At 48.6% G+C, this 12,364-nt stretch overlaps 1 protein-coding gene across 1 annotated transcript; it reads right to left on the bottom strand.

The window, feature by feature from the left end:
• Positions 1 to 7,882: 7,882 nt before the first annotated feature.
• RPP25 (ribonuclease P/MRP subunit p25) lies at positions 7,883 to 8,950 on the bottom strand (the record flags this gene model as incomplete). The annotated part of the gene is made up of 1 exon (XM_081964893.1): positions 7,883 to 8,950. Exon 1 carries the CDS (start codon positions 8,507 to 8,509, stop codon positions 7,883 to 7,885), a length of 627 nt encoding a protein of 208 aa, XP_081821019.1. The 5' UTR covers positions 8,510 to 8,950.
• Positions 8,951 to 12,364: the final 3,414 nt, after the last annotated feature.

Raw genomic sequence — 12,364 nt, 5'->3', positions numbered from 1 at the left:
TTCTATTCCTATTTCTTTTCTTATTCTATTCTGTTTCTATTCTATTCCATCCCATCCCATTCTTCTATTCCTAATCCATTCCTAATTCTATTCTATTCTATTCCTATTCTATTCTATTCCATTCTTATTCCTATTCTATTCTATTCTTATTCCATTCCAATTCCTATTCCTAATTCTATTCTATTCTATTCTATTCCATTCTTATTCCTATTCTATTTCTATATCTATTCCATTCCTATTCTATTCCTATTCCATTCCTATTCCTTATTCTATTCCATTCCATTCCTCTTCCTTTTCTATTTCCATTCCTATCCTATTCCTATTCTCATTCCATTCCATTCTGAGTCTCAAACAGTTTTATTGGGCTCAAGGTGCCACGGTGTTCATTTCAAAAGCTCCATCACAGGGTAAAATTCACCAGATGGTTCTGCCATAGGCCACCTTGGCACGATGCATGAATCTTCTGGTGCTCGGGGGAGAAACCTTTTATAGGTGCCAGAAGAAGAAACACTGAAGCTCTTAGTGCCTGTAACAATCTGACAGATGAGGCACTGTGGAGCAGCATCCTGGGGGACATATAACATTTAAAACGTTGCTGATAAAATTAATGTAAGGCGTTCCTGCCCTCCGTTCCTGTACAGTAAAAAAAAAAGAAAGGCTGATCTGCTGCCAGCCTGCGTCATGGGCCTGGTGCTTTCGTCCGCAAGGCTGCCTGAGACAAAAACCAGTTATTAATTAATTAATGCTAATTACGTTGAGTGGAATTAAATGCATCCCTTTTGCTCCACAATTCCTTAAAAAAAATCCTTAGTTATCCTTAGAAGTTGTGAAGGCTCGAACACTGGAAGTTTTAAAGAAGAGACTGGACAGCCATTGGTCTGAAGTGGTGTAGGGTATCCTCCCTAAGCAGAGGGTTGGACTAGAAGACCTCCAAGGTCCCTTCCAAATCTGTTATTCTAAATCTAAGAGTGAGAACAGTGGAACAACTTGCCTCCAGAAGTTGTGAATGCTCCAACACTGAAAGTTTTTAAGAAGAGATTGGATATCCATTTGTCTGAAGCTGTGTAGGGTACAGGGCTTCCTGTTTGAGCAGGGGGTTGGACTAGAAGACCTCCAAGGTCCCTTCCAACTCTGTTATCCTATGATTCGATTATTCCCAAGATTCATCTGCCCTGGTGGTTTGAGTCCCACCACACCTTCCGCCATTGATCCCAGTCTTGTCGGGAAGGAAGTGGGAGAAGAAAGTCAACAAAAGGAGTGAAGGAGAACAACAGCAGAAAATGAATATTCAATCAGGCAGCAGAAAGCTGAACAAAATGAATTGATCTGTGTGGCAGAGATAAGCCTCTACCAATAGCTCCAAGGAAGCAGCTGTTTTCTGGCAGATAAGAAGGCAGTCTAACAACAGATCCTATTAGGAGCCTCACTGCGCCCCCCTCTCTCTCTCGTAGATTTTTACAGCACATCCTGCCTTTTTTTCTTATTTTCATTCCCGTCTGCATTAAAACGGGGTGGTGTTTTTTTAAAAAAGGGCCCTTAACAATAGGAGGCAGAATGATGGTGGAATTCCAGGATGGGAAGGTGTTTTTTTAACCCTCTCTCCAAACTCCCTGTCTCCTAGTGGTTGACTCAAAGTCACCCAGTTGGCTTTCATGCCTAAGGCGGGACTAGAACTCCCTGTCTCCTGGTGATTGGCTCAAAGTCCCCCAGTCTTTTTTTTGCGCCTAAGCCCGGACTAGAACTCTCCATCTCCTGCTCTCTAGCCTGGTGCCATAACCGTTAAAGCATGCTGGCTCATGTGTTGTGTCTTATTCCAAAAAGCACAACTACGAAGCCAACTGCTTAAACATCTGGGTTTACCCAGCTGTGGTCTTCATTCCCGAAGGTCAAATTCAGCCTTGGAGTGAGCTACCTCATTGGCGCTCTCCATGGTGCTTAAAGCCAACCCGTTTTAATTACAGCATTCTGTTTTTTGCTGCGTAAACATGAAAGCGTTGATTTTAAACATAGGTATGTTTCCAGCCAACTTTCCAGCCAATCACCCCCTTCCCTCAAAGTAGCCCTCAGCAATCAGGTGCACGCAATTAAAGCATATTATAATCAAACGTGATCACAGCCCATTGGTCCACCAAGATTAAAATTCCAACCACAATACCCACATCCGAGGCAATTACGGCTGAACCGCATTTTATGGAAACGGAACAAATAAATTGGGCATTAAAGCTTCCTTCAAAGCTGGTCGCGGTCAGATCTGGGTAATTCATACGTTCGTGAGAAGCCTCCATCCCTTTGATTCAAGCCCCCAAACGGCGTTCAAAAAACAATCTCTGAGGACGGGGGATTGTAAGGCGAGTGAGTTTGGTGTAGTGGTGAAGGCAGCAGGCTTGAAACCAGGAAACTGGGAGTTCTAGGAAGTCCCATGATTGGTACAGACCCAGCCGGTGTATGGAGTCTTTTCAAAGGCCAGGTCTGGAGAGAGCGAATATTTCTTCTCATTTCTGTAAGTGGTGAACCTGGCATATTTTTTATATCCCAACTGACACGTTGTTTGTCTCCAAGGATAATGGCTTTTGATGGCTCCTCCCCCCCCCCCCCAATCCACTTCTGAAATGCTCCTGTAACCTTATAACGTCGCCAGTCTGGCATTGTGTCACTTTTATAATATTCTCTCAAGGCCTGGCAAGCTTTAAAATCTTTTTTTTTTAATAGAAGCACCGTAAACACATTAGGAAGGGGAGAGAGAGAGAGAGAGAGAGAGAGAGAGAGAGAGAGAGAGAGAGAGAGAGACCTTGGAATAAGAAAAAAGATTATGTCAATTCGTAAAGCATCCGTGGCCTGCTCCTGAGTTGCCATAGGCAGGAGGGGGGGGACTCACAGAGCAGTACAACAGAAGCACATTCCACACATTCCTTTCTCAAGGCTGTCTCCCAGGTTGCCTGCAACAGCCGGAGAAGTGTGATCTCTACAGCCACGAAAGTGCTCCGTTGGAGAATGTGATTTATGACACACCTTGGGGGGAAGGGGGGGAAATAGGCTCATAATTGGGCCGTAAACTACATGGGGTCACAGCTGGCTTTCCTTGTCTACGTGCCGACTAATAAATTGCTCCTAATAAATAACTGGGTTTCTTTTGAAGCTTGGCTGGAGGCTCATGGTTTAATTAGGGCATCCGTTGGAACCCCGACAGACTAAGGAATAAAGCATAGCCAGTTCTCTCCTCTTTAGGTTCAGGGCACAAGGAGATCACACTGGCCCGCTGCCCAGTCCCTAGGATTACTTTGCTAAATATAAAGAGCGGAAATGCTAATAATACTGGCATGATTTTCTCCTGGTAATGGGGGTGAGAAGTCAAAGCAATGCATTCAAAGCATCCAAGATGCTTTGTGCATCCATTTCATATTTTGTTTTTTTTTTAAAGAAGGGGAAAAAAAGGAGAGTGAAATGGAGGAGATTGTTCAACCCATCAGCCCCCAAGTCATTCCCCATCGATGATGTCACAGTCCATATCTTTGCATCCTATAGCTCAGAGGTGGTATCCAGCATGTTCTGGAGAACCGGTAGGGGACATTTTGAGTAGTTCGCAAATACCACCTCTGGCTGGCCCTGCCCCCATCTATTCTCTGCCTGCCGAGTCCCAGCTGAGCGTGAGGGAATGGGGATTTAAACAGTATCCTTCCTCTGCCATGTCCACCATCACCACGCCCACCAAGCGATGCCCACAGAACTGGTAGTAAAAAAATGTACTACCCCACCCCTGCTACAGCTCCTAAGGAGAGCATCTCCTCTTTGCAAAATCAGTCCAGGGATTGGGTCAGGGGTGAAATCCAGCAGGTTTTGACAGGTTCTGGAGAACTGGTAGTGGAAATTTTGAGTAGTTCGGAGAACGAGCAAATGCCACCTCTGGCTGGCCCCAAAGTGGAGTGGGAATGAAGATTTTGCAGTATCCTTCCCCTGCCACGCCCACCAAGCCACACCATACCCACCAAGCCACGCCCATAGAACCGGTAGTTTAAAAAATTGGATTTCACCACTGGATTGGGGGCATGCCATTAGTCATTTTTGTCCATTAGCCCAGGGGTGTCAAACTCGATTTCATTGAGAGCCGCATCAGGATTGTGTTTGAACTCAGGGGTGGGGGTAGGATGGGCATGGCCAGCTCGATGTCACTCATCAAGGCTCTGTTTTCAGCTATGATAGCCCTCCTGGCCCCCATTTTCACCCACGACGGCCTCCTGCAGCCCTCTGCCAGTGAAAAGGGAGCTCGAGGACGCCGTGCGTGGCCCTCCGGGTCTCTGTTTTGTGCTGCGATGGCCTCCTGCGACCCTCTGCTGTGTGGCCTCCCCGAGCTCTGTTTTCACTGGCAGAGGGTCGCAGGAGGCTGCCGCAATCCAAAACAGCCTGGGAGGGCTGCATGCAGCCCTCCGGAGCTCCCTTTTGCCTGGCAGAGGCACCGCAGGCTGGTCCTTCACTGTTTTCAGGGCAGGCCTGCAGGCTCAATCTAAGCACCCTGCATGGTGGATTCGGCCCCTGGGGCCTTGAGTTTGACACCCCTGATCTAGCAGGAGCTCCTTTACCCCATGCCAAGTTAAGCTGCAGGCCCACCTGGTAGGCTCAGGAGATGAATGATAGGAATAGCACAACAGCTTCAAATATTTAATAGCTTCCCTTCCCTTGCTTGCATCTTTCTAATCCGAGGCCTCAGATGGACGAGAAGAGCAAAATAGGTCCATCTGTCTCTTTCTGGATTTCACACAAACGAAATCATTGGGCTGTAGCCTTGGAGCTGGCCATTAATAAGCCCAGACAGCTGGTAATGAAGGTGTGTGACTTTAACAGGGCCTCCGTTCTTCCTGACAACTCAAACATCTCAATGTAGGCCTCCCAGCTCCCTATCACTGCAGGCTGAGAACTGGCCTTCAACCGGGGGCTTTGGCGAGGTTTCCTGCCTCAATTTTGGGGTCAGGTATTAAGTGACAAAGGGACTCAGTGGCCCAGTGGCTAAGATGCTGAGCTTGTCGATCAGAAAGGTCGGCAGTTCAGCGGTTGGAATCCCTAGCGCCGCATAACAGAGTGAGCTCCCATGACTTGTCCCAGATTCTGCCAACTGAGCAATTCGAAAGCAGATAAAAAATGGAAGTAGAAAAATAGGGACCACCTTTGATGGGAAGGGAACAGCCTTCCATGAGCCTTCGGCGTTTAGTCATGCCGGCCACATGACCACAGAGACGTCTTTGGACAGCGCTGGCTCTTCGGCTTTGAAACGGAGATGAGCACCGCCCCCTAGAGTCGGGAACGACTAGCACAGATGTGCAAGGGGAACTTTTACCTTTACCTATTAAGTGATAACAAAGGACAACAGCTGGACACCATCAAAGCTGACCTCAGCCAGAACAGCTTAAAGAAACAGTTCACGATCAGAAGAGGTAGGAGAAACCTGGCTCATAGATTCGCCAAGAGTCAGACACGGCTGAATGGATAACATCATCATCATTAAGTGACCTAGAGCTTTGTCCTTCACCGAGATCTGCTTGGGCATCCAACATCTCTAGAAGATTGATGCCAGGGAACAGTTTTTTCTCGAATACTATCCCTCTGCTTAACAACTTTCCCAAAACACTGTCAAATAATTTACTAAGACTGTATTACTATTATTCTTGTCTTCCTTCCTATTACCTATCTCCTCCCACTTATGACTATAACCATGTTGCTTGTATCTTTAAATTTTATATTGTTTTATTTGCTTCCTAATATAATTTGATTGCTTATTTAGTATCCTATGACTATCACTGTTGTATCTAATGATTCTTGATGAATGCATTCTATTTTATTTTTCTTTATGTACACTGAGAGCATCTGCACCAAAGACAAATTCCTTGTGTGTTCAATCACACTTGGCCAATAAATTATTCTATTCTATTCTTTCCGTATTCTATTCTTTCCCTATTCTATTCTTTCCTTATTCTATTCTATTCTATTCTATTCTATTCTATTCTATTCTATTCTATTCTTTCTGTATTCTATTCTTTCCGTATTCTATTCTTTCCTTATTCTATTCTATTCTATTCTATTCTATTCTATTCTATTCTATTCTACTCTACTCTACTCTACTCTACGATAGCTTGTTCAATCAAACTTTATGGAACTGTCCAAATCTGAATCCCTGTTTTGCAAGCCAGGGTTTACAGACCCTGCTGAACCCAAACCAAAGGAAACACCACCATTTCTCACAATGTGTGAATCTCCTCTTTGTGTCAACCTGGGTTTATTTTTTTCCTGATAAACACCCCATACGTCTCTTTTTAAACAGCATTGTATTCGGGTACAATATATCGCATGGCATCAAGTATAGTGTATTCATGCAACTTTCCATTGGAACAAAAAGTAAGAAATTTCCAGGTATGCTGCACAATGTTTTCCCCTCTTACCGCCCTGCGATTAAAATAAGGTCCTTTGCATAAGCTCTTAGGAGATGTGCTACCAGGGGTGAAATCCAGCAGGTTCTGACAGGTTCTGGAGAACCGGTAGTAGAAATTTTGAGTAGTTCGGAGAACCGGCAAATGCCACCTCTGGCTGGCCCCAGAATGTGGTGGGAATGGAGATTTTGCAATATTCTTCCCCTGGAGTGGGGAGGGAATGGGGATTTTGCAGTATCCTTCCCCTGGAGGAGGGAGGGAATGGAGATTTTGCAGTATCCTTTCCCCGGAGTGGGGAGGGAATGGGGATTTTGCAGTATCCTTCCCCCGGAGTGGGGAGGGAATGGGGATTTTGCAGTATCCTTCCCCCGGAGTGGGGAGGGAATGGGGATTTTGCAGTATCCTTTCCCTGGAGTGGGGAGGGAATGGAGATTTTGCAGTATCCTTCCCCCAGGAGTGGGGAGGGAATGGGGATTTTGCAGTATCCTTCCCCTGGAGGAGGGAGGGAATGGAGATTTTGCAGTATCCTTCCCCCAGGAGTGGGGAGGGAATGGGGATTTTGCAGTATCCTTTCCCTGGAGTGGGGAGGGAATGGAGATTTTGCAGTATCCTTCCCCCAGGAGTGGGGAGGGAATGGAGAGTTTGCAGTATCCTTTCCCTGGAGTGGGGAGGGAATGGAGATTTTGCAGTATCCTTCCCCCAGGAGTGGGGAGGGAATGGGAATTTTGCAGTATCCTTCCCCCGGAGTGGGGAGGGAATGGGGATTTTGCAGTATCCTTCCTCTGCCAGGCCCACCAAGCCACGCCCAAAGAACCGGTAGTAAAAAAAAAAGAATTTCACCACTGTGTGCTGCCTGTGGCTCTTGAGCATCTGGTGACTCCAGGGACTCCTTCTTTAGTCGGTTTCTCATTCTGCTGGGGACCTCTACAAAATATAATTTCTTCCCACCCCTCCATCCTGCCCTCCATCTCAATTCCATCTCACATCCAAGGTCCACCTACATTCGGCTTTCTTCACCATCCAAATCAAAGTAGCATAAGTCTCATGCGCTCCTCGGTCACTCTCACCCCCCAAGTCAACACCGGGGAAAACAGTTGGCTCAAGCTATGTTTTCCTTGCACCCAGGGGGGTGGGCTAGAAGACCTCCAAGGTCCCTTTCCAACTCGGTTCATTCCTGTACGGGAGTTCAATGCAAGCTAAGGTGGTTAAGCACAAGGGACGTCAACTCTACTGCAACCAACCTGCCTTCTCTAAATCTCTAAATGCAAACTGCAAACTCAACCAGTTGTCCTGGTAAGGCTGGCATATGGCTTGGGATTATTATTATTATTATTATTATTATTATTATTATTATTATTATTATTATTATTATCCACATTTCCTGAAGGGACACAAGTGCATACAATCAAGTCAAAATCCACAAGTCATGTCTTCCCAGAGGGTCTTGGTTTTGGGGCTGTTTGGTTGAGCTAGTCCCCTTCGTGGGGCGCAAGCAGCCTTCTCTTGGTTGCCTTCAGGGAGATCTTGCTCTCAGCACAGAGGCTGCCATGAGGGCTGGGAGCTTGGTAGCCCATTTGGTTGGGGTCCACCAAGTCCTTGGACAGGAGGATATAGATGGAGGGCACGTTCTTTTGGACGGTGAGATGTTCAGGAGGCCCTTCCGATTTGGGTCCTTGGTTCTCCCACACTTCCACCAAGGTCCGGTATTGGAGCTTGGTGACCTGATGGAGACCTCCCAACTTCCTCTTCATGATCTCCACGCAGGTGATGGTCTTGGTGACCGCCCGTCCGCAGCCGCTGAAGACCATCTGCCGGGTCTCCTCCTTCTCCATCCTGGCCATGGCGAAGCCCATCAAGTTCCGGATTTTGCTGCCTTCCTTCACCTTCATCTCCACCACGTGGGGCTGCAAGTCGGAGAAGGGCAGGGGGCTTCCTTGCTCGGAAGTCTTCACCTTCCTGAAGTTTTCCATCCTGGACTGGACGGCTGGGGGTCCAGCGGCGGCCCCGGCTGCTCCAGGACTCGTCCTCTGGGTCGTCTGAGGAGGACCCTCGGTCAGGGACGAGGTTTCCCCCGGCTCCGGGTCTCCCAGCTGCATCTTAGACCTCGGGGAGAAGACAATCCCGCTGAGGATCCAACCCAACGCCCAAGACGGTGAGGGAAAGACTCACCGGGAATTGTCCCGAAGCTCTGGAGCTCTCCGTGGCTTTCCTCCGGCTGGAAGGCGCTGGGGAGTCCGACTCTCCGCCCGCTGCGTCTCCTCGGCCGGTTGCGCCTCTCGCAGCAGCCTCGCCTTCATCCTGGACCGACTTCGGTTCCTCCAACCGCTCCGACGGCGATGGGAAGCAGCAGGTATCACGGCTTAAAGCGGGGGGGGGGGGGGGAGCGCGATTTCAGGAGCCAGCCCGCCGCCTCTTCCAGCGTCCCGCTCAGCTTTTCCTGGCCGCGGGTGGGCAGAGCCCGTCCGACCGCCCGTCCGACTTGTGTGCCTCCGTCTAGGCGCGGATGAGAGGCAGGGCGGGGGTCCCGGGCAGACCTACCTACCTACCTTCCTTCCTTCCTTCCTTCCTTCCTTCCTTCCTTCCTTCCTTCCTTCCTTCCTTCCTTCCTTCCTTCCCCTTCCCCTTCCCCTTCCCCTTCCCCTTCCCCTTCCCCTTCCCCTTCCTTCCTTCTTTCCTTCCACTTCCCCTCCCCTCCCTTCCTCCTTCCCTCCCTTTCCCTTCCCCTTTCCCTCCCTTTCCCTCACTCCCTTCCTCTCTTCCCCTTCCCCTTCCTTCCCCTTCCCTTCCCTTCCCTTCCCTCCCCTCCCCTTCCCCTTCCCCTTCCCCTTCCCCTTCCCCTTCCTTCCTTCCTTCCTTCCTTCCTTCCTTCCTTCCTTCCTTCCTTCCTTCCTTCCTTCCTTCCTTCCTTCCTTCCTTCCTTCCTTCCTCCCTTCCCTTCCCTTCCCTTCCCTTCCCTTCCCTTCCCTTCCCTTCCCTTCCCTTCCCTTCCCTTCCCTTCCCTTCCCTTCCCTTCCGCGGCGCCCGGTGCCCTGCAACAGTCCCGGCGCGCTCTCGCCGCTTCGCTCGGCGGCGCCCGAGTCTTTCAGCGGCTCAAGGACGAGCCGCGCTGGGGCTGCGCTGGGTGCGGGCGAGCTGTGTGCGCAACTGGGAATCGCCCGTGTCAGCAAAGTGCAGGCGGCCGCGGTCCCTGCCTCCGAGGCGTCGCCGCCGCGCTCTCCCCGCCTCTCCCGGGAGAGAGAGCCCTCTGCCTGGGGGTGGGAGTGAGCGCTCCAGAAAGGCACCTTCCTAACCGGCGGACGGCCCGGCAGGGTAGGACGAGGGCGGGGGGTGGAGGGCCCGGGGGGGGGATGGTCTGCGGAATAGGAAGGCTGGAGGCGTCGGGCTATTTGGGGAGAGGGGCTCTATGGGCTTGGCGAGGGTGTTTCTTGGGGACCCCGCACACTCGCGTTGTGGAGCCCTTACCTCCCAAGTCTGGAAAGTCCGATCTTCTGCCCTTAGGTGTCGGGCTTGGAGGTGGGACTTGTCTTCTGTCTTGGTGGCTCTCCAAGACTTGCGATCCCTGGAGGAGGAAGAGCTTCTCACCTACCGAGGACGGAAAATTCTTCTTCCTATACTCCCTCTCCTCCTCTTCACCTCCTTCTCCTTCTCCACCGCTCCTTCTGCCTTTTCACCAACCCTCCGCCTCATTTTTCTCCCCTTCTCCTCCTCTTTCTCCTCCTCCTCTTCATTCCTTCTCCTTCTCCTCTTCATTCCTTCTCCTTCTCCACTGCTCTTCCTGCCTTTTCACTACCCCTCCGCCTCCTTTTTTCACACCTTCTCCTCTGCCTCCTCTCTGCAAACCCCTTTCCCTTCCAGCATGGATGAGGTTAGCCAGCTGGGTCATGAAATGTTAACAACCCAGCTCATAAAGCATGCAGGACCCCCTCCCCCACAGTTCAATACTGACATACAAATATTTTTAATCAGAAACTTGGATAGTAAGACCAAATAATAATGGTGAGGTTCCAGGCAAATTGTGATGTAAAGGTAAAGGTTCCCCTCACACATACGTGCTAGTCGTTCCTGACTCTAGGGGGCGGTGCTCATCTCTCTTTCAGAGCCGAAGAGCCAGCGCTGTCTGAAGATGTCTCCGTGGTCATGTGGCTGGCTGTTACCTTCCCACCAAAGGTGGTTCCTATTTTCCTACTTGCATTTTTTTAATGTGCTTTCAAACTGCTAGGTTGGCAGAAGCTGAGACAAGTCACGGGAGCTCACTCCGTTATGCGGCACTAGGGATTCGAACCGCCGAACTGCCGACCTTCCTGATCGACAAGCTCAGCGTCTTAGCCACTGAGCCACCATGTCCCTAAATTGTGATATGCATTTTTGTCAAAGGTGTCTTCTCCTGGGGCAACAAAGAGACCTGTCCAAGGTTATCATCATTGTTCCTATCCCAGAAGAAAGAAACAACATTCATTCCTGCGACTTAATTTTATCTAAGGCTTCTTGACTGGACTTGCTGCACTCCAGGCTAAGAAGGAACAGTTGAACGATGGATAAACTGTGCAGGATTATTGATTTGCATTTGAGATATCAGCTGCACGGAGCCCTCGGGGTTGTTTTTATTGATTGTAAATCTCTCCCCTTTGACTGTCAAGAACCTGAATGAAATTCAGGTATTTTCACATAAGCGAGTGCTTTCTTTCATCTCCACAAAGGGATTTGGTTTAGCGAAAGAAGGAGTGGGAAGAGGAGAGAGGAGAAGGAGAGAGGAAGGGGAAGTAGAAGAGAAGGATGACAGAGGGAAGAGAGGAGGTAGGGAGGAGGAGGAGGAGAAGAAGAGAGGGAGAAGAAAGTGATGGATAAGGTACAAATTGGGTGTATGGAGAGCAGAAAAGCCAATAATTGGTTTTTGGGAGTTGATGGTAAGACGAATTGATGTCAACGTTTAACAATATAATCTAATGTTGGTTATGTAATAGTATACATGTGGTTATTTGTTATGAAAAGGAGAAAAAAACTTTATTAAAAAAGGTGATTTGGTTTAGTGGTTGGTTTGGGTTAGCATTTTTCTGCCTTTTCAGCCAATGTGCCTTGCAAGGCAGTGGGTTTGGTTTGTGTGAACCCAACCGGTTCTGATTTATTCAGTCAATCATGGTTAACCACAACTAATCAAGGAGAGAAGCAACCTAGAACTAAGGAGAAATTCCCTGACAGTTAGAACAATTAACCCGTGGAACAGCTTCCCTCCAGAAGTTGTGAATGCTCCAACACTGGAAGTTTTAAAGAACAGATTGGGCAACCATTTGTCTGAAATGGTACAGGGTCTCCTGCTTGAGGAGGGGGTTGGACTAGAAGAGCTCTAAGATCCCTTCCAACTCTGTTATTCTGTTATCGATGGCTTTCTACAATCTGATGCTTAAGAGATATGCCTGATCATAACTCCCATTGTATATAGCAAGCACAACTGAGAAAAGAATAGAATAGAACAGAATAGAGAATGGAATGGAATGGAATGGAATGGAAGGGAAGAGAAGAGAAGAGAAGAGAAGAGAAGAGAAGAGAAGAGAAGAGAAGAGAAGAGAAGAGAGAAGGGAATGGCATGGCATAGCATAACATAGCATAGAATAGCATAGCATTGGATAGCATAGAATAGAATAGAATAGAGAATGGAATGGAATGGAATGGAATAGCATAGCATAGCATAGAGAATGGAATGGAATAGAATACAATAGAATAGACTTAGGATAGGATAGGATAGAATTGGAAGGGACTTCGGAGATCTTCTAGTCCAGCCCCCTGTTCAAGCAGGAGAACCTATACCATCTCAGACAAGTGGCTGTCCTATCTCTTCTTAAAAACCTCCAGTCGTGCACCCACAGTTTCTGGTGGCAAGCTGTTCCACTGGCTAATTGTCCTCCCTGTTCGGAAGATTCTCCTTAATTCCAGGTGGCTTCTCTCCTTGATTAGTT

This window comes from Natrix helvetica, assembly GCF_964273705.1.
Source record: "Natrix helvetica genome assembly, chromosome: 12".
Classification (NCBI taxonomy): Eukaryota; Metazoa; Chordata; class Lepidosauria; order Squamata; family Natricidae; genus Natrix; species Natrix helvetica.
Note: the sequence above shows the minus strand (reverse complement) of the source record. Positions and strands in the feature narration are given on the sequence as shown.